This window comes from Gorilla gorilla, chromosome 4 (genome assembly GCF_029281585.2).
Source record: "Gorilla gorilla gorilla isolate KB3781 chromosome 4, NHGRI_mGorGor1-v2.1_pri, whole genome shotgun sequence".
Classification (NCBI taxonomy): domain Eukaryota; kingdom Metazoa; phylum Chordata; class Mammalia; order Primates; family Hominidae; genus Gorilla; species Gorilla gorilla.
In genome coordinates, this window is record NC_073228.2 from 78,723,945 (window position 1) to 78,747,027 (window position 23,083).

The 23,083-nt window shown below is 41.8% G+C and overlaps 1 protein-coding gene across 1 annotated transcript; it reads left to right on the top strand.

Annotated features, from left to right (window-relative positions):
- The first annotated feature begins 921 nt into the window (after positions 1 to 921).
- Positions 922 to 22,756, top strand: LOC115932787 (dual specificity mitogen-activated protein kinase kinase 3-like). The gene is made up of 4 exons (XM_055386547.2): positions 922 to 1,169; positions 19,674 to 19,813; positions 21,029 to 21,074; positions 21,681 to 22,756. Exons 2-4 carry the CDS (start codon positions 19,680 to 19,682, stop codon positions 21,762 to 21,764), a joined length of 264 nt encoding a protein of 87 aa, XP_055242522.2. The 5' UTR covers positions 922 to 1,169; positions 19,674 to 19,679; the 3' UTR covers positions 21,765 to 22,756.
- The last annotated feature ends 327 nt before the right edge of the window (positions 22,757 to 23,083 follow it).

Genomic DNA, 23,083 nt, shown 5'->3' on the forward strand with positions numbered 1-23,083 from the left:
TCTTTGATATCAAACATAAATCCTGGGACTATTTAATTATGCCGTTTTCCTAGATCCAAAAATAATCATATATCTCTACTTAATTGAAAAAACAATGTTCCTCTAGTAGGAGACCTAATATATGCTTTGAGCATCTTGAGTGCCAATTGCCTTGCATGTGTGCTGTGTTTAATCGTGTGAGGTTGTTTTTCTTCCCCATGTTCACTAATGGGGCATCTGAGGCTCAGAGAGCTTAATTGTCCTATGAGCAAAAGCTGTGTATACACGGAGACACATATACTGGGGGAAGAAGCCAGGTCTGCCTCCCCTCAATGGCCATACCATCTATTCTGCCTCTAGGCCTCTAAACTAACTGCAGGGACTTTCTTCTTTCATAAAGTGTTTTCATTAATATTTTTTATCATTGTCATTACGTTATCTGTGCATATTTTCTTTTATGTTCTTTTGGTTTTTTTTTTTTTTGAGACAGAGTCTCGCTCTGTCGCCCAGGCTGGAGTGCAGTGGCACGATCTCGGCTCGCTGCAAGCTCTGCTTCCCGGGTTCACGCCATTCTCCTGCCTCAGCCTCCCGAGTAGCTGGGACTACAGGCTCCCGCCACTGCGCCCGGCTAATTTTTTGTGTTTTTAGTAGAGATGGGGTTTCATCGTGTTAACCAGGATGGTCTCCATCTCCTGACCTCATGATCCGCCCGCCTTGGCCTACCAAAGTGCTGGAACTACAGGCGTGAGCCAGCGCGCCCGGCCCTCTTTTATGTTCTGTAGTAAATAAAGATGACCGATTCCTGAACATTGAGAAGAGGCTAAATATGTAAATATTTAGGAAGAGTGGAAAAAAAATGTGCCCCTAGCCTCTTCTCAATGTTCAGGAATCGGTCATCTTTATTTACTACAGAACATAAAAGAGGGCCGGGCGCGCTGGCTCACGCCTGTAGTTCCAGCACTTTGGTAGGCCAAGGCGGGCGGATCATGAGGTCAGGAGATGGAGACCATCCTGGTTAACACGATGAAACCCCATCTCTACTAAAAACACAAAAAATTAGCCGGGCGCAGTGGCGGGAGCCTGTAGTCCCAGCTACTCGGGAGGCTGAGGCAGGAGAATGGCGTGAACCCGGGAGGCGAAGCTTGCAGCGAGCCGAGATCGCGCTACTGCACTCCAGCCTGGGTGAAAGAGTGAGTGAGACTCCTTCTTAAAAAAAAAAAAAAAAAAAAAGTTGCAAAGTCATACTCAACTTTCTGCTCTTGTCAGACAATTAAGGGGTCTTTGAATACTTCAGCCCTAATAATTTGCTTCCTAACATACATATTGCAGTGTTTATCTAATTTTAAATATCTTTTTGTTTCAACACCTAATTTTTTATTTAGATCTATCTGTATGTTTACAATATATTTTGCTCTGTGTTCATTCTTTGATTTCGGAACTTCAACCTTTCTGAAGCATGTTTTCAGAGTTTCTCTTTAGTTTCTTTAGTGGAATTCTGCTGGTGGCGTTTTGGTTTTTGTCTCTAAATATGTTATTTAGCCATAGGTTGATGAATATTTTTCTTGGTTGAGAATTTCAGAATGGCATTATTATTCTTAACAAATAATATTGTTTATTTTACCTTTCATTCTTTCCGATTTCAATATGATTAGAGGTAATTTGATTTTTCTAGTGCTAATTGAAATATTTTTCCCTTCCTGATTCTTTACTATTTCTCTAGGAGATACGTAGGTGTAGGTTTATCTCCATTGTAGCTTGCTTAGCATGCATGGAATTTTTGAATATGCGGTTTAGTGTCTTACAAAAGTCTAGAGAACTTTCAGCCAAAATACCATCACATATTGTCGCTTCCCAGTTCCCTTCTATGAGAACACTCACTAAACACATGCTACACTTTCTCACTGTATCTCCCATGTCTCTTCATGATTCTGTCTACATTTTGCATTTTTTTAAATTTTCTGTAATGCATTCTGAAATATTTATTAACTCCCACCATGGCCATGTCTAATCTGATGAGTTCATTTTTGAGTTTTTAATTTAAAATACTATATTTTTATACAAACTACTTTTCAAATTTGCTACATCAATTTTTTAGTCTCCTAAAAATATATTCATTTTTTAAAAATTTTTTTAAAGCAAATGTGCTTTATAATCTAACAGTGATATTTCTACTAATGAACCTTTGTGGATCTGTTTGTACTCTTTTCCTGCTTTCCTTTCAAATGGTGGAATATCATTTCCTGCGTACTTAGATGCCTTTGAATGACAAATATTTATTTTTCTCTGAAAATTATTTTTGTGCACTTCTGAGGATTAGTAAGAAGAAAATTTGCCAAAGAAAATTTGAATTTTTTTTTGTGAGTCTACTAAAGGCACCACCATTCTGGGACCACATTATGTTAATTCTTGGCCTAGAGATGTTTGGACATATTTTGGACTGCACATTTAAACAATTTTTAAATTAATTGCTGTAAATCATTAATGATTGAGTTTCTTTAAATCTGTCCAATCTCAAGTCATTTTTATTTGCTGTTTCCAGGGAATGTGAAATGAGATTAATTTACCTCTGATTCTTCTTTATACTGAGGATAGAAATTTTGGTCCTAGCTTTAGGGAGGAGCTCCTGTGTGATGCCTTATCTTGGGAAAAACTGTGTATTTCTTTACGTCCTATGTGATGTATGACAGTAGGAATCTGCACTCATTCATTTTGGTACATGTCCGTAGGGCAAAATCAGTTTCGGTGTTTAGGTATATTTCGTCTGCTCCCTGCCTTCCCATGGTTTTGACCTTATATTTTACTTTTTTTTTGTGAGCATACCAATGCTTCAATTTTTTTCCAGTAATATAATCAACTATATTATGAGAAAGAGAAAAATTTTGATAAAACACAAATTTTATGTTTTCCTACTCTAATTGCCTTTTACGTAAAAATACAGGTAAAATTTATTTGTGCTTTTTTGCTATTTCTGTTTTGCTATTCTCTGTTTGTCTATGTCTTCTCCACATAGACACAGTTAGGGAATTTTGTACACTCTTGTGCCAACTGCTTTGATAGTAACAAAATGTATTTCTCAAACTCCTAGGTATAAAACTCAAGTATCCACAATTTAAATTCTTTTTCCCTCACTTCTACTACGTTTCCAGTCTCAATAGAAATCGATGCCAACCCAGAAATACAAGCATTATTCTAATACTTCTCACACATTACAGATATAGATTAAATTTTCTAGATCTCCTTAAATACTATCATTTTTCACTACTTGTATCTTAACTGTTAAGTTCAACATTTTCTATAATATTAATATATTGTGAAAATTTCCTTACTTTCTTATTTGTCCCAGATTCAACGTTTTGCAGTCTGTACCTCACCCTGTGAAGCATAAACATTGTACATGCTGTACAAATAATACATAGTTCATGTGCTTAGAGATTGCACAATTTTTATTTGGTTGACAATAGTTAATGTTTTCTTCTTCATTTTCTATTTCCTGATTTTTCTGTATTTAGTATATACTACATTATCATAAAAGTAAGAACGTTTTACAAACTAAACCAAAAGCAACCCTAGGAATAAAATGCACAAATAAAATATATAAACATGCAATTAGATGTACCATGTACCCTTCTAATTTATTTAGACATTCAATTTTAGTACAATTTTAATTAAAGTCTGTGTATTATCTGTCATCGTCTTAGTATTTTTTATATAACAAATTTTGTAAATCAAAAAGTCTCAATGTCATTATAAACTATCTTGGCAGAGGTTGATGTCCAAGGAATAATTTCTCTCCCAAATTATGCCAATCAGAATTTCACTCGACCATAATTCTTTTAATCAGTTTCAGAGGAATAATAAATTTCAAAATTGTTCAAGGTACTTGTAGTTCAAGTACATTTTGACAGGTGTAAAACTGTAGACAGACTGATACAAACATATTCTAATTGACTTAAAAGTATATGGGACCTATTTTAAAATCTAGATTTTAAAATGTCGTGTCAACATACACATGTTCTCCTTGTGAAATAATTGCTTTTTATTCTCTGGATGGAATAATTTAATCTTTAAACCTTCAATTCACAGTTAAAAACAAAATATTACATAAGGATATGCTTATAAAAATATTTCCCAACTAGCTTTTTAATTCAGAAATATATGTGAAAAATCATCAAGCGTCTAATGGATTTCAAGGAGAAATGGGTTAGTAATTTATTCCATATGTCTCAATTTTTCCTAGACACAAGGCTTCCTTTAAAATAATTGTAGGCGTTTAAGAAACCATGTAAACTAAAAAGAAGAAATTGTGACACTGCCGCTTAGGTTTTTTAAATCTTTGGACATGAATCAATATATTTTTAAATTTTATCTTAATTAGACACGGTGAGTTCACCATCTTCCTGTCAGTATAGCATCCAAGCTAATTATCATAGATTACAAGTTCAACTATCAACTGTGTTCTGAGAGTCTAAAAAAATTAATGAATGTATTTGTTTGGGTATTCTTAAAGCAGGAGTGAGGACACAGCAAAAGTGAGACAAGCAAGAGAGAACAAACTAAAACAGGAAAGATAGAAAAGCCAATACCACACGTGTTAAGAGGCAAGTTCCTGTATTAGATATCTGGGCTTAATTCTATGGGAAGCTATGTGGAGCATGCCTCAGAATTACATCACTGAATCCAGGGAGATTCTTCTTAGTTACCCTCACCTTTTCTTCCCACTTCATGCCCAATATCAAGCTCCCGTGCTGCTAGAGAAAGTCCTCAGCTAGAAAATGGTGCAAATTCTGGAGATGAGACCTTGTAGAGTGTTAAGAATGGCTTTCTTCCCAGCAGCTACAGGTAAGGAATAGGGGCTGGGCTATTAATAATACATCTGCTACAAACCAATAAAGCCCTTATGCTCCTTTTGGTGATCGAGAATGTATTTAAAAATATTAGATGATCAAGAAGGGCTGCAGAAAGGAGGAAACAGAATCAAACAGCACACCTCTTGGTTTATTTTTATTCATTTCATCAGTTTCAAGGAAAATGTGATGGGAGTTCCTGGCATAGAGAATGTCACAAAGATGTGTTTTCAATAGTGGTGCTATCCCTAGGGCAGAGAAGACCCAGAGAAAGCCCAAGTGGCTGCTGGAACAAAGTCAGACACCGTGCCACCTGTCCACACTCCTTGGCTCTGCCATCATGCTGAAGATAGGTTTAAAGGACTGGCTTCCCTCCCCCCAAAATTAAAAGAGCACAAACTGAGAAACTGAATGTGGGAGACAGCAGTGGATTGTGCTGTTCTCGGGGGTCACCTCAGGTTTGGAACCATTCTTTCAAATTAACCCATCTCAGGCCATCTGCAGAGAAGAAAGGTGGTACCTAACTTTTTTTCTTGTCAGCATTTTGTAGGGGTGTTTTATTGACCAAATATGTTCCCACAACCTAGTTTTTTGTAACTAACTAAATATAGTAGATTTTTAAATTTTATCATCAAAATCTATAGACAATTTTTGATTAAAATAGACTCCACATCTATGTCCTGCTTTTCTTCTTATTATTAATTACATTGCTGTATAAAAGAACAAGACTTCAGAATCAAGAATATCTTGTCTCTTTGCATTGAATTTATACAAGGTGCTCTTTCTTTAATGCTGTCTCAAAGGATATATTTTTACTCATTAAAAAGGAAGATTGGAATCTAGTTGTATGCACTGCTCCAACGTATTAATAATTAAAATTAGGAGGTAAATGTGGTCAAAGCTAGAGAAAGACTTGAGATGCCATTTATATTGATTACTGTATAGCACTCTACAAACAGAAATTGTTAAATAATAGTTTATGTAAATATTTTGTAGCATTTCAAATATTTGAGTGCCTGAAGTTTCTCCTCTTATATAGTTCAGATTATCAATTTGAAGACTTACTCTGCTAGTTAAAATGTTTTTAGTCTTGTTTGAGTATTATATAAAAGCAATTTTCAGTTAAATGTGTTCTGCTTACATCAAACATTACAAATTAGTGAGTATTTAATTACATTTTCATGTTCCTGTAATGTCTTTAGAAGATTTTCATATCATTACCTATCAATATATGTATGCTTTGTCAAAGAAAAGTCAAACATACGTATCATTGAAATTGAAAATTTTAAAAGTACTTATTAATTCTGTTGAGAAACCACATCCATAGGAGCAATTACAATATAATATTGTGAACATGTAAATATATATCCTGTGTCTATTTTATATATAAGCATATATGATTAAAAATATAGTAAGAATTTTTAAACCTAGCAATATAAACTAAAAATTAGTTAAACTTCTGATGATTATTTGTTAATTAAGATAGAATTATTTTGATTTGGGTGATTTAAAATAAAAAATTACATGACAAAAATTCTTTATAAAATGTTTATGATTTTTACATTGGTTTTATCACTTTATTCCACTATTTTATTTTAAGATGACCTGCCTTGTTTAAAACACTGTATTCATCTTAATTAAATTAGATTCCATTTGTAAAAAAATTAACAAAGATTTGCTCTATTATACAGTGCGGGTTATAAACTGAGTCAGTATCTCAAGATTTATCCCCATTATCATCATCTGCGGCCCTATTTGTTTGATAAATGTAGTGTCTTTTTCCATGCCTGTCACATCTCTATTGCTCATTCATTTTTCTCTTTGTCCCTTATAGGGAGAATTGCCTATCTCTATATTAAGCAAAAGTTGCATCTTAACAAAGCACAATAACCTGCTCAATCTTTCTCACACAGAGAAATGTTTGTTAAGTAATTAAAGTGTAGATGATGATGCAAAGAGCTTGATTAAATTAGGTGCCAAAGTACCCTTGTGATTCATAATATGAATGGTATTTAATTTCTTTGAAATCAATAATTGCAGAGTGACATTAATTAATGCCAATATTTCAGAAGTTGTTCTAGTTAGTGAAATGTATACAACATGCAAAAGTTTCAGAACTCTGAAGGGCAACACTATTCTATAATTAAGAATTAAGAATTAATTCACATTAATTTTTGGGGAGAAATAATTATTAAGAATTAATGACTGAGAAAATGTTATTTTTATTTAGAAAATTATTTTGTGCATGAGCATTACTGCAAGTTTTGCAAGAAACATAAATTTAAAGAAACAATTATGTGCAGAAGATGAATTTAATAACATCTTGATATTTTCCACAATTAGAGTTTTATTTGGTAAATCTTTAAATGCACATCATCTAAAGATAATAAATGAATCTTGGAAATCTTGTAGGTAAGGATAAATATTAGGATGTATCCAATTACATTTACACACACATACATGCACACACACTCACTGATACACATGTGTATATATAATACATGAATTTACTAATTGATTTTAACTAATATTTATAAGAGCCAGTAGGATTGATATATATTGTTGAACCTGAAAAATATTTATTATATACATGTTAAAAATACACAAAGGAATAAGTAGTAATTGCACTGGGCATTTGAAACTGTACTAAAATATAACATGTGAACATTTTGTGATCATTACAAATTCTTACACTGAATAAATATTTTTATTTTTATAATATTAATATGTTTGATACATGTGTACATTTTTTACAATGTATTATTTTATTTTTGTCATAGAGTCATGTCATGCATAATAACATTTCAGTCAAAGACGGATTACATACACAAAAGTGGTCCCATGAGATTATAATACATATTTTTACATACTTTTCTATGTTTAAGTATATTTAGATACATAAACTCTTACCATCGTGTTCTTATTGCCTGCAGTATTCGGTACAGTAATCTAGCACACAGGTTTGTAGCCTAGGAGAGAGAGGCTATACCATATAACCTAGACGTGGTAGGCTGTACAATCTAGGTGTTTGTAATATTCTCTGTGATGTTTACAAAACGATGAAATTGCCTATGGACGCATCTGTTAGAACATATCCATATCATTTAGTGATGTGTGACTGTACTAAAATGCTCAATCTAAGTTTCAGTGCCCTCCATAAAATTGTTGTACTGTGAAATACAAATCTCTCACCTATGGCCTGAACATGTTTGCAAACCTAGCAGATCATGGGAAGGAGAATGTGCTGGCATCGCTGGGATGATTTTCTCACACTACATGAATTATATCTCCAGACTTCACGAATATGAGCCACTTGCATAGAGTTAAAGTAGGCATCTCTTTGCTGGGAAATTTATCAAATGGGAGTGTGAAGTGTTTTTTAAAAGATACTTGTTTGTTTGTAGCCGGTAGGCCTACAGTGGCTCATGGCAATGGTTGAGGTTGCTAAGATTTGGTGGAAGGAGGCAAAATGAAATGGCCACTTATATGGTATATGGATCACTTGTTTCTGTTGAGTTACAGATTAAGCTGGCTATTTCTCCCAATGTTAGGTATTTGGAGTAAAAAAAACATGATGGTAATTTTGGGGTAACAAATACAATATTTGATAAAAGCAAATTTATTGAGGATTAGACAGACTACAAGATACTTTAGGCTGCAAAGTCAACACGAGACTTCTGGCCCAAATTGTGCAGAGTTTGGGTCCAGCTGCAAAGTTCAAAGGAAGAGGCCATATAAGACGATTCTCACTTTCGACACCAACTGCCAGTTCAGGGGTTTCCCCAGAAAACCCTCAGTTTCAAGAATTTACTAGAAACACTCACAGAACTCATTGAATGCCATTGTACTCATGGTTTATAATAGAGAAAGCATAGAAATTAGGACCAATCAAAGGAAGAGACATATCACATAAAGTGGAATCTAGGAGGAATTTGAATGTTAAGTTTCCATTGTCTTCAGGACATATTACCTGCCATTGTTGTACAGCAATAAACATGGAGTACTACCAACCTGGGAAGCTCACCTGATGCTAAAAAGACACTATTTAGAAAATGAAAAGACAAAGGAAAGGATGAGATAATATGACCTTCCACATTAAGGCACTGGAAAGAATAGCAAACTAAACCTAAAGCAAGCAGAAGGAAGAAAATAAAAATTAGAGAAATTAATAATTTATAATATTAATCATATTTGTTAGTATTGACTAATTGATATTAATTCTTGACTAACTTTTTTTAAAAAGAGAAATATTCACTTCCCAATTTATTCTGTGGGGCCAGTGTTACCTTGATACAAAAGTTAGTCCAAATAGCATAGAAAAATAAAACTACAATAAGTATAAATGCAAAATTCCTTAAAAAATACTAACAAATCAGATCTAGCAACATATAAAAGAATTACACAATATGACAAAGTGAAATTTATACTAGTAATCCCAGGTTGGTTCAACAGCCCAAAATCCATTAAGGTAATACATCTTATCCACAGAATAAGAAAGAAGAATTGCATGATCATCTCAATAGATTCAGAAAAGACATTTAACAAAATCCAAATGCTTTAATGATTACAAATAAAAATAAAAACTCAATGAACCAGGAATAGAGAACTTTCTACACCAGATACATGGCACTTGTGAAAAGCCAACAGCAAGCATTCAACTTAGTGGTGAAAGAAAGGATACTTTCCCGCTATGGTTAGAGATAAGAATAAGATACATACTTTGACCTCTTCTAGTCAACGCTGTACTAAAGATTTTATGCAGGACAAATCGGCAAGTAAAGAAATAAGAGTCACCCATATTGAACAGGAAGAAATAAAACTTTATTTGCAAATAACATTCTTGTATATAGAAAATTTTAAGGAATCCACTGAACGACAGAACTAGTAAATTATTTCAGCAATATTACAGCATAGAAGATAAATATACAAAAATCAATTGCACACATCTACAATGAAAACCCCAAAATGAAATTAAGAAAACACTTCAATGTACAATAGCATCAAAAAAAGAAATAATAATTAATTTGGAAAATGTGATACAAGATTTTACTCTGAAAATTAAAAATTATTGTTTAAAGAAGATCTAAATAATTAGCAAACATCTTACAGCCATGAATTGGAAGATTTAACATTGTACTCCTTTACAATTTGAACTACAGATTTGATGAAATCCCTGCAAGTATCCCAACAGACTTCTGTCTAGAAACTGACAAGCTGATTCTAAAATACACATGGAATTGTAAGGGACTCAAAATAGCCAAAATAGTCTTGAAAAAAGAAAACATATTAGGATAATTCACACCTCCATGCTCCAAACCTTACGGCAAAGCATCAGTAATCAAGATAACACAATACTGATGAAGGAAAAATATATGGATTGATGGAAGAGAATTGAGAATCCATATATAAAACTATGTATCTATAGTCAATGGATTCTTACAGTGGTGCCATGTGCAATTCAATGAGGAAGAGACAGTCTGAACAAACTGGGTCAACAACGTACACGTGGATCACCACTTGCAAAATAATAAATTCAAACCCTTACCCCAAAGCATACAAAAACATTAACTCAAATGAATTAAAGACATACATGCAAGAGCTAGAATAAAGCATATGGGAAAATCTTCAGGATATTGGATCTAGCAAAGAAATAACTGTAACACCAAAAACATGAGCAACAAAATAAAAATTAGATAGTTAAAATTTCTTAAAAATTAAAGACATTGGTGTTTCAAAGGACAACCAACAAGTCAAAAGGCATCTCGAAAATCGTGGGAAGATATTTGAAAAACACATATCAATATGTCTGTATATATATGTATCTTGAATATAGAAAAATTAACTCAGTAACAGATATCCCAACTCAAAACTGATAAATGATAGGAATAGATGTGTTTCCCAAGAAGATACATGAACAGTCAATAATCCCATAAAAAATACTCAATAGCATCACTCATCAGGTAACTACAAATCAAAACCACAGTTAGATACTCTATGGCTAGAACTGGCCACTTTGGAAAATAGTTTGATGGCTTCTAAATATATTAAACATAGAATTGTCATATGACCCAGAAATGTATTCCCAGGTATACCCCCAGAGTATTGGAAAGAGGTGTTCAAACACAAATTGTACACAAGTATTTTTAGCAGCACTATTTACAATAGCCAAAGGCTGAGCACAACTCAAATGTCAATAAAAATATTATTGGATAAACAAAATGTTATATCCATGAAATTGAATATTATACAGTTATAAAAAGAAATAAAGTACCAATACGTACATGAACCTTGATAGCATTATGCCAACTGAAAGAAGCCAGGCACAAAAGGCCACCTATTGTATGATTCTATTTAGATGAAAATAGAATAGGAAAATCTATAGAGACAGAAAACAGATTTGTGGCTGCTTAGGATTGAGTAGGGGATGGGTGCATAGGAGGTTAACAGAGAAGGTGGGGTTTCTTTTTGAAGTGATGAAAATGCTCTAAAATTCATTGTGATGATGGCTCCACTTATCTGTGCATATACTAAAAGCCACTGACTTGTAGACATTAATGTGTGCACTCTACACTATGTAAATTATATCTCAATAAATCCTTTCAAAAATACACAGAAGAGTAAGGGGTTTTGGAATGTTGCAGCTCGGAGGCAGTTTGAAATACTGAATAGGTCTCATCGAGAATGTGAGGTTTCAGTAAAGACTTGAGGAAGTTGAATGATCAATGGATATATGGAGGGCTATCTTTCCAAGCCAAGAAATTAACTAGAGTTTTGGTCATAAGACAGCAGCATGTCAGCATGTCCAGAGGACAGTGAGGTGGCCAGGACCACTGGTAAGATCAAGGGCGAAGATATAAAATAATTTTGGTGGTTAACATGCAGCAGATCATGATGGGCTTGCAGACCATTGTAAGAATTGTGGCTTTTAGTGTAAATGAAATGGGCAGACAAATCATTATCCCATTATCAATATTTGAATAAATTGGATCCATGAACCAAATCCAATGAGATTAAATCAATTAGTAATAATATGCAAATTTGTATTAAAATTACAAGAATTACTTGCACATTTGAGAACAGGAGAGTCATGATTGTTATCAGCAATAATAAACATTATTAATTTTAATTGTGATCAGCTAATTGAGATTAATTGTAATACATCATGCTTTATAATGTGACTGTCAAAAGGAAAATATGATTGTAATCTTATACTACATCTATCAATGTCTTTGATACATAAGACTATAGAGTAAGCCCCTAGTTTTCAAAGCCAACTTATGAGGCAGTGACATCTTAGGCAAGTTTGCTGCTTTCTGCCACAGTGGTCCTTGGTCAGCTGGCACAAATTGTTTTACAAACGCCACTAGGTCTAAAAATAGTTTGGATCACAATGAACACAGAAACACCTTCATCCCTTCAGGAATACCTATCAATTACTTCCAATACAGAATGAAAAATTGACAAAGGAAATATGTCAATTGTAAAAACGCCAGTTAGCTTGCATCTGCCTGAAAGAAAAATGCCATTTTTATTACATTAGATCATTGTTTTACATGAGTTTTGGTATAGCACAATGTTGAACCAAGGGCAAAGAGAGATGAATTAATGAAGTCTTAAGATATCAAGAATTTGAAAGAAAAGGAAGGTCATCTTTGAAGGTTAGTGACATAGCATTCATCTTCTGTTGTCACCTTTTCTGTCATTCCCTGTATGCCTGATGGACAGCTTTCACTCAAGTTCAGAGAACAGCATGCAAAGATTAGCTGCCAATTAATCTTTATGAAGTGAGCTTAATTTCTAGCCAGACTGAGCTTACATTTTAGCAGGAAGCATTTTTGGGAAATGTTTATGTTAGAGTTTGCCCTTCTTGACAAGGTGAGACATAAATGTCTACTTAATAGACATGAATTAAGATGGGAAGATATTTGGGGGAAACATCTACTCAAACGCTAAATAATAAAGGTCCACAAAGGGCAAATTATGCTAGATTTCTTTCCCACTTATTTTCTATGTCTCATGCAATTCACCTTGATTCCCTTCAGTTTCTGTTTAATGTAGAAAGTGGCATTTTCATTACTTTAAGCTTTTTGCACAATGAAAGAATTTCTCTTTTTCATGAACTGGATCATAAATGAAAGGGAGGAAGAGTGTCCTATATCATATTTATTGTTCAACAAAACACTGCTCCATGGCTTAAATTCAGTTTAAAAAAGAGAATTTATTGAACATCTAACACATACATAAAAGGCAGTAAAGACAAATGAGAAGGGGGCAGGATATTGAAGTATACGGACTTTAATGCTGAGTTTTGTATCTTAGGAAGTTACTCCACCTTACAGAGGCTCAATTTCCCCTGATTTAGGAAGGCGATGCTAATGGGTATTGCTTAGGTGTAAGATGTGTGACTTTGGCATCAGTGGCTACTTGGTGGACTCTGTGGCCAAGACGATGGATGCCGGCTGCAAGCCCTACATGGCCATGAGTGGTCCCCAGCCGGGCGTGGTGTGCGCCTGTAATCTTGGAGCTACTTGGAGGCTGAGGGAGGAGAATCGCTTGAACCTGGGAGGCAGAGGTTACAGTGAGCTGGAGATCTCGCCACTGCACTCCAGCCTGGGTGACAGAGTGTGACTCCCTCTCAATAAATATGAGCTAATTTTAAGATGTGGTGAGAAGCGTTGGTGGGGTGTTTTCCAACACCGCAACCCATTCTCGGATTCTCCAGACACCCACCCAGTGCCCTGCAGTTCTGTTCGGTTCTGATGCTACCTGGAGTTCGCACAGACCCCAGAGGTTAAGGGCTCTGTCCCACCAGACTGCCCCCAACATCACACACCAGTTGGAAGTAGCGGGTCTCCCATGCTACTGGACTGACCAGCTACAAATTGGGGGTCCCCACGACCCTCTCCTAAGGTTTGATAATTTCCTAGAATGGCTCACAAAACTCAGGAAAACATTTTATATGTGTTTACTGGTTTATCAGAAAGGATATAACTCAGGGCCAACCAGATGGAAGAGACTCACGGGGGACGGGTGTGAGTGTGGGGTGCAGAGCTGCCGTGCCCTCTCGGGGCCTGGCACCCTCCTGGTACCTCCCTGTGCTTGCCAACCTACAGGCTTCTCAAGCTCATGGAATTTTGTTGTTTTTGACACAGAGTCTCACTCTGTCGCCCAGGCTGGAGTGCAGCAGCACAATCTCAGCTCACCATAACCTCTGCCTCCTGGGTTCAAGCGATTATTGTGCCTCAGCCTCCCGATTAGCTGGGATTACAGGCACCACCATGCCCAGCTGATTTTTGTATTTTTAGTGGAGATGGGGTTTTGCCATGTTGGCCAGGCTGGTCTTGAACTCCTGACCTCAAGTGATCTGCCCACCTCAGCCTGCCATAGTGCTGGGATTACAGGCATGAGCCACCACGCCCAGCCTCACATGGAGAGGTTTTTTGTGAGAGAGGGTCTCGCTCTGTTGCTCAGGCTGGAGTGCAGTGGTATCATCGCAGCTCACTGCAGCCTTGAACTCCCAGGCTCAAGCCATCCCCTACCTCAGTCTCCTGAGTAGCTGGAACTACAGGTGTGTGCCCCCATGCCCAGGTCCTTTTTTAATGTTTTGTAGAGAAGGGGTCTCACTATGTTGCCCAGGCTGGTCTTGAAATCCTGGGCTCAAGCAGTCTGCCTACCTCGGCCTCCCAAAGTGCTGGGATTATAGGCACAAGCTACTGCACCCACTGAAAGTTTTTATAGAGCAGAGTCTCCAGGCCCCCGTCCTCTCAGCATCAGTTGGCGGGTGATGCTGAGCATTCCCACCCTCTATAATCAGCTGGGTTTTCTGGGGAGCAGCCGCATCCTGAGGCTGTCTAGGGGCCTTACCCTGAGTCACCTCATTAGCATAAACTCAGGCTCCTTGTGGATAACAAAGCCACTCCTGTCACTCAGGAAATTCCAAGGGTTTTAGGAGCTCCATGCCAGGAACAAAGACCAAATAAATTCCTTTTTATGCCACAGGGGTGGAGAAGGGTGGAGCAGGTAGGGGTGTCTCTGGGGACAGGTGGGAGGCCACTGTTGCAGATGCGGAGGCCCCTGCAAGGAGGGCACCCTGCTGACCTGAGGGCAGGGTAGACCAGGGGGTGCAAGTGCAAAGGCCCTGAGGTGGGGCTGTGCCTGCTGTGTGCCTGGGTGGCCGGGTCAGAGGAGAGGGAGGGAGGGTTGGGAGCGAGGGAAGAGAAGTGTCTGGTGGGTAGAGAGTTGACGCGGGTGTTGTGGGTTTTACTGGTGTTGCTGCTACCATCGTTATCATCATCATGTGGTTATAACTTTATTTATTTTTAATTTTTATTTTGTTGAGATGGAGTCTCACTCTGTTGCCCAGGCTGGAGTGCAGTGGGACGATCTCAGCTCACTGCAACCTCTGCCTCCTAGGTTCAAGTGATTCTCCTGTCTCAGCCTCCTGAGTAACTGGGATTACAGGCTCGTGCCACCATGCCCGGCTATCTTTTTTTTTTTTTTTTTTTTTTTTTGAGACGGAGTTGCACTCTGTTGCCTAGCCTGGAGTGCAATGACATGATCTCAGCTCACTGCAACCTCTGCCTCTCATGTTCAGGCAATTCTCCTGTCTCAGCCTCCCCAGTAGCTGGGATTATAGGCGTGAGCCACCACACCTGGCAAATTTTTGTATTTTTAGAAGAGACGGGGTTTCACCATGTTGGCCAGGCTGGTCTCAAACTCCTGACCTCAGGTGATCTGGCTGCCTCTGCCTCCCAAAGTGCTAGGATTACAGGGGTGAGCCACTGTGCCTGGCCTTTTTTTTTTTTTTTTTTGGAGGGAGTCTCACTCTGTTGACCAGGCTAGAATGCAATGGCACAATCTCAGTTCACTGCAACCTCCGGCTCCCAGGTTCAAGCAATTCTCTTGCCTCAGCCTCTCAAGTGGCTAGGATTACAGGCATCTGCCACGATGCCCGGCTAATTTTTGTATTTTTAGTAGAGACGGGGTTTTGCCATGTTGGCCAGGCTGGTCTCAAACTCCTGACCTCAGCTGATCCACCTGCCTCAGCCTCCCAAAGTGTTGGGATTACAGGTGTGAACCACCACGCCCAGCCTTGAGCCACTGTGCCTGGCCTGTGGCAGTAACTTTATAAACAGTGTATCTGTAGACAGTGACTGGGAAAGACTCAAAGTCAAAATAATTTTGTCAGAGAGGTGGGACTGGGCCATACCTTCAATTTTCTTTAACTGGTGACATGTAATTTTTCAATTAAATTTTTTTTTTTGAGGTGGAGAGGAATATTCAGCCTGAAGGCAGGTGCTGTATCTGCAATAACAGTTTTCCAGGTCCTAGGTTTGATGCAAAGGACAAGTTCTTGCTGTATTTAGACTGCACAAAACTGGTTGGATATTAGAGACCCCGCTCATGACTACCTCACACATACACACACCCTTATGTCCCTTCCCCATCTCCCTGTCTCCCTTCCATCTGTCCATCCATCATGATTGTTGGGGCCACCATGGCTGGTGGCCTTCTGATATGGCTGGTGGAACTTGGACAATTGTGTGCTAAGTGTATATTTCAGTTATCAAATATTGCATAGCAAACCACCCCAGAACCTAGTGACCCAAACCAACAGCAGTTTCTTATTTCTCATGTTTCCACCATTGTGGCTGAGCTCAGCTGGATGGCTCTTCTGCTGTACCTGGGACTGGCTGGGATCATGGCTGGACTGGGCTGGTCTGGAAGGCCCAAGACGGCCTCACAAACATGGGCCTCCTCTGCCTGGCCTCTCCATGCAACTTACTCACATTGGCCTGCTCCGGAAGGCCCAAGACGGCCTCACAAACATGGGCCTCCTCTGCCTGGCCTCTCCATGCAACTTACTCACATTGGCCTGCTCCCTGGGCTTCAGAGCATGGCAGCGTCAGCAGAGTTGGAGTTCTTTCATGATGGCTGGCATCTGAAAGGAAGTTCTCTGAAGTGCTAGGCCTGGAACTGGCACAGCATCACTTCTGCCTCATTGTGTTGGTCAGCGAGTCACAGGCCAGCCCAGGTTCAAGGGCAGGGAATGCTCCCGGCTTAATGGAGGATCGGCAGGCGCACACAGGGGGAGGCGGAGATGGTCACTTTAGGCACAGGTTAGGTTTTTCTCTCACAAGTTACAAAAGTAGTGGAAACCTAACATAAAAACACAGAGGCAAAGTAAGGGGAAAATTACTGTAGTTATTCTACCTAGAGACACCTCTTACCCCGTTTCAGTGCCAACATTGTGCATTATATATATAATATTTTTATTATATTCTATATAATACATTTTATTATAATTTAGAGAAATACAAACAATATGTAATGCTTCTCTTTTTTGTTGTTGAAACAGAGCCTCGCTCTGTCACCCATGCTGGAGTGCGGTGGTGTGATCTCGGCTTACTGCAACCTCCGCCTCCCAGGTTCAAGTGATTCTCCTGCCTCAGGCTCCTGAGTAGCTGGGACTACAGGCATGCGCCACCATGCCCGGCTAATTTTGGTATTTTTAGTAGAGATGGGGTTTCACCATATTGGCCAGGCAAGTCTCAAACTTGTGATACACCCACCTTGGACTTCCAAAGTGCTGGGATTACAGGTGTGAGCCACTGCGCCTGGCCTTGTAATGCTTCTTTTAAAAAAACTTTTTAAAAAAAATTTTGTAGCATTACACATTGTTCATATTTCTCTCTCTCTCTCTGTTTTGTGTTTTTTTTTTTTTTAGATGTAGTTTTGCTCTTGGTGCCCAGGCTGGAGTGCAGTGGTGCAATCTCGGCTCACCACAACCTCTACCTCTTAGGTTCAAGTGATTCTCCTGCCTCACTCAATCTCCCAAGTAGCTGGGATTACAGGTGTGCACCACCACATCCAGCTAATTTTGTATTTTTAGCAGAGATGGGGTTTCTCCATTTTGGTCAGACTGGTCTCGAACCCCTGACCTCAAGTGATCTGCCTGCCTCAGCCTCCCACAGTGCTTGGATTATAGGTGTGAGCCACCACACCTGGCTAATTTCTCTAAATTATAATAGACTCCCGTATGTATCCCTTCCAAAGACTCCATAACCATCTGCCACCATTCAGTCACCCTGTCTGCTGATGTGGGATGTTTCCCTTGTTCCTGATGTTTTCCTTCCATTTCAAATTCTCAGCCATCCTGGGGGAGTGACTGGTGAAACAGAGTCTGGAGAGTCCTCCTGGGTGGGGCTCTGGTCTCGGCCTCCCCCTATCCTGCAAGGGCCCCAGAGCTCTCTTGGCGTTGGCTTTTTCCCACTCACTGCCCAAGCCTCAGGATGCCAGTGGGAATCACCCAGAACAGACAGGGGTCATGCCGGGGATGGCCCTTGGCCAGGAGCAAGTGCTGACTGGGTGCTGGCCTGTTAGTGTTGTCGCTGGGGAGTCACAGGGGTGCGACTACGGTCCTGGCTGGGTCTCCGCCCCCATGGTGGGGCCGGCCCCTGGCGCTGGACATTCAGGCTGTTTCTTAATATTTCCTGGCAGATAACACCATATGGCACATCTTCGTGCCCGGAGGCTATTTTTGTTGTTTTTCATTTTTTGAGCTCTTTAGAAAAAATAAAGGAGTACGAGGTTGAAGGTTTGGACACTTCTGCTTTTCTAATTATAACTCTCATGGCCGCTGGTCCTTCTCCTGTAGCTCGTATGGGGTACTTGCTCTAGATATTGCAGTCAGTGAAAATTCTAAGAGAAAAGCCCCCCAGATCAGTACAGTTTTGTCCTGTGAACATGCGTGCACACATGCACACACACCCAGTGGGCCCTGCCTGTGTGGGTGTGTTTGTCTGAGCTGGAAAGGGCCTCCAGCCTGATGGGAGGCACAGTCTCGGCACAGTCCTTAGGGTCTTGTCCGGGCTCCAGTTGCCAGCGCCAAGTGTTTGTGCTGAGGTCTCTTCCATTCATCATGATGATGACGGCCGGCAGCGAGGGCCCTTGTGCTGGAGCCTCGGAATTCTCTGTTCTTCCAGGCCGGGGCCAGGGCTGACATGACTTGTTTTTTCCATCCAGTCATCATGATTGGAGCCCAGAGTTGGTTGTAAGCTAGCTAGTCCGTCACTTCCATGATGACTTCCTGCCAACCACAGGGCTGGGAGCTTGGAGCGAGGACAGAGACCCACCGGCCCAATGTCACCCACAGGAAATCTGGATCCAGCAGGGCACATGTGGCCACACAGGCCACTTGTCTAGGAGGGAAACTGCTGGGGCCCTGCAGAAGATGAGGCTGCAGGCTCACGGGTGCAGAGGCGAAGCAGCCTCATGATCTCACACTCTGTCCGCGGCCTTGGAGACAGCTCTGTGTGTGTGTGTGTGTGTGTGTGTGTGTGTGTGTGTGTGTGTGTAGCATTTCCCATGTGCCTCCTCTGTGAAAACAGCAGCCCAAATTAATGACAGCAAATGCTGAAGTCTGAGATGGTCAGATGTTAGGAAGGGGATTGGCTGTGACTACCTGGGACCTGCCCACCTGGCTCATGAGGCTGCGGCCCACGGTTGCCAGCTCCTCAGATTTTTTCCAGAGCAGCCGGAACCTGCATTGTTTTGTAAAATCTTCAGAATTCAGGTTTTCTGAAAACCCTATGATGGTCCCACCAATCCCGGTGTGGGCTAAATCTGCTTCCTGAGCTGGGTCCTGCTGGCTGGGTCGGAGGAGTTAAGAGCTGGCATCCCCGGCTTTCTCACCTTTGTTCTGCTGGGATGTGGTAGGGAGATCAGCTGTGCAGCTTTGACGCCTGGCTCTGGTACCAGGATGGGTGGGAGCCCCCAACCCTCGCTCCTGGGTGCAGAGCGTGGTTGTATCTGGGGCCGGGGCCTCTGACCTCCCTGTCCCTGCTGCAGATTGAGATGGCCATCCTGCAGTTCCCTTACGAGTCCTGGGGGACCCCGTTCCAGCAGCTGAAGCAGGTGGTGGAGGAGCCGTCACCCCAGCTCCCAGCTGATCATTTCTCCCCCAAGTTTGTGGACTTCACTGCTCAGTGGTGAGTCTTGGGTGCTGTTGAGCGCCTGCCACTGCCCCTCCCTGCCCAGGTCCCTGCACCTTCCTGGGCCCTGTTCCTTTATTCCTTTAGCAAATAAACCCCCAGAGGACTTGGCATCCAAATATGTAAGGCAGAAACAGCTGGAGCATGAGGAGCATTTGACAAAACGATGGTCTTGGTGGGAGATTTTAATACAGTTCTTCCAGAAGTGGACAAATCAGATAGACTGAAAAAGAGAACAAAGTGTATGGAAAATTTGAACACAAAAAACAAGTTTGCTTTTATTGATATCTAGAACTTTGTACCAAATTAAAGAATGCCCCATAGGAACCTTATAAAAATCATGTTTGAGAGGCTGGGCACAGTGGCTCACGCCTGTAATCCCAGCACTTTGGGAGGCCAAGGCAGGCGGATCCCGAGGTCAGGAGTTTGAGACCAGCCTGACCAACATGGTGAAACCCCGACTCTACTAAAAATAGGAAAATTAGCCGGGCATGGTGGCGCATGCCTGTAATCCCAGCTACTCAGGAGGCTGAAGCAGGAGAGTCGCTTGAACCCGGGAGCCAGAGGTTGCAGTGAGCCTGAGCTGAGATCATGCCATTGCACTCCAGCATGGGCGACAGAGCGAGACTGTCTCAAAAAAAAAAAAAAAATCATGTTTGAGGTTACAGAAGGAATAAGGAAGAGGGCAACTTCTCTGACCATAATTAAATAGAGCAAGAATTGGGTAAGGAAGAAGCGGCTGGGTGCGGTGGCTCACACCCATGGTCCCCGCACTTTTATTGTTGACCATAATCAGCAACAGAGGAGCCCAGCAGAGTCCCTGGTCAGTCTGACCCCTTTAATTGTGGACTAACCTCTCCCAGAACCCATGATAAGGAGTTTCTCTCCTGATTGAGGATACCAAGTGTGTGACTGTTAGGAAGAGCATTGCAGCCCCATTTTGGTGTTGATATGGAAATTCCTAGGTCACTATGGAGACAAGAAAACCAGGACCCCAAGAGCCAGAGAAACTCACTGCAAGTCTCTAGTTTGCTCCTATGAATGCCCCTCCACCCTGGAAGATGCTCTGGACAGTCCTGTCCCTTCTTCCATGGGTGCATGTGTCCCCTGCTGCCAGGCCTGGGGCAATCCTGGGGTGGTTTGGCTGGCCCTTGGGGGCTGGGCTTCCTTCCTCCCTGCCAGCCTGGCCACAGCTGCACTATTCTCTCCTAGCCTGAGGAAGAACCCCGCAGAGCGTATGAGCTACCTGGAGCTGATGGTGAGTATGGGCGGGAGGTGCCTGCCCTGCTCTTCAGGGCTGGCTGGGGCTGGGTGGGGCTCTGGGGAGAGGGCTGCATCCTGCACACAGATGGGTAGCTCGTCTGGCTGGCCCCACGTTCTCTCCTTTAGGTGCTCGGTCATTTGTTTGCTCCTGCATACATGGCTCCTTCCCTCCTTCCTGCATGCCAAGCCCTGGGAAGGGTACACAGGCAGTGTGTGACAGAATGGGGCAGAGGGGCCAAGGGTGGCATCAGGGAAGGCTTCATGGAGGAGGTACCATTTGAACTGAGCCTGGAAGGATGAATAAGGGTTATCTCCTGATGGAGAGGCTGTCCCAAGCAGAAGGTCCAGCATGGGCAGAGGCCTGACGTGTGGGGGGAAAGGGAGGTTAGTGTGGCTGGAGAGTGACCACAAGAGAGCTGAGGAGGAGCCACAAATGCCATCTGTGACAGTCATGGAGGGCCTCCTGGGGGTGGAGGTCCTAGAAGGATGAGTAGGATTTTGCCAGTCAGGAGAACACTTGGGCTGGAGCTGGTTGGGGAGGAGTGGCCACCTCCCCCTCCCGCTACCCCTCCATGATGACTGTGCCTTCTGTCACCCCCAGGAGCACCCCTTCTTCACCTTGCACAAAACCAAGAAGACGGACATTGCTGCCTTCGTGAAGGAGATCCTGGGAGAAGACTCATAGGGGCTGGGCCTTGGACCCCACTCCGGCCCTCCAGAGCCCCACATCCCCACCTGGGGGTCAGTGCTCACCCATACCATAAGCTACTGCCATCCTGGCCCAGGGCATCTGGGAGGTACCGAGGGGGCTGCTCCCACCTGGCTCTGTGGTGAGCCATTTGTCCCAAGTGCCAAAGAAGCAGACTATCGGGGCTTCCGGCCTGGCCCTTCTCGGCCCCACCAGCACCTCTCCCTGCTGCTCCAAGGACCCGTCTCCAGCTCCTGAGATCCTGGACTGAGGGGGCCTGAATGCCCCCTGTGGATGCTGCTGCCCCTGCACAGCGGGCCGCCGGTGCCTGGGTGGATGGGCCACCGCCTTGCCCAGCCTGGATGCCATCCAAGTTGTATATTTTTTTAATCTCTCGACTGAATGGACTTTGCACACTTTGGCCCAGCCAGGGTGGCCACACCTCTATCCCGGCTTTGGTGCAGGGTACACAAGAGGGGATGAGGTGTGTGAATACCTCAAGACTCCCATGAGGGAGATGCCATGAGCCACCCAAGGCCTTCCCTTGGCACTGGCAAACAGGGCCTCTGCAGGGCACACTGGCTCACCCAGTCCTGCCCGCCACCGTTATCGGTGTCATTCACCTTTTCGGTTTTTTTTTTAATTTATCCTCTGTTGATTTTTTCTTTTGCTTTATGGGTTTGGCTTGTTTTTCTTGCATGGTTTGGAGCTGATCGCTTCTCCCCCATCCCCTAGGGTACCAGCAGGCAGAGCCTTGCCCTCTGCTCAGGCTGGGGTCCAGTGGGAGGGGCCCAAGTTCTCTGCTCAGAGAAGTGCAGGGGGAGCCTTCCAGCTCACTCTCCCCTGAGGTCTGGCTTGACAGGGGCTATGGGTTTCTTTTGGTGTTGTTTTTAAAAAAAGAAAATATATTTTTTTGAAAAAACAACTGCCCATCCCGGGTCCTTTCCCTGATGGGTTGCGGCAGTTACCTGGTTGCTGTTTTAATTAAAAAAAAAAAAAAAGGACTAAAGGTTGTGTGAGATTGTGTATGGCACCTGTGAGCTCCCCTCCTACTTGGGGAAGGTTGTGGCCCCTTGAGGGACCCTTGTCTCTGGGCCAGGGGCAGGGTGTCGTGCTCAGGGGAGGGAGGACTGCCAACCTACCAGGCCCTTCTACGTCTGAGGACACAGAGGCCCCCAGAGGGCTGTGATGAGGTAACATCCTGTGATCATCCAGGCACCAGGCCCTGTACTGACGCTGGACAGAGCAGTGAACACACAGGTCCAGTCTGCTGGTGGCAGCCACCCATCCCACTGTCCTGGAGTAGTGATGACAGC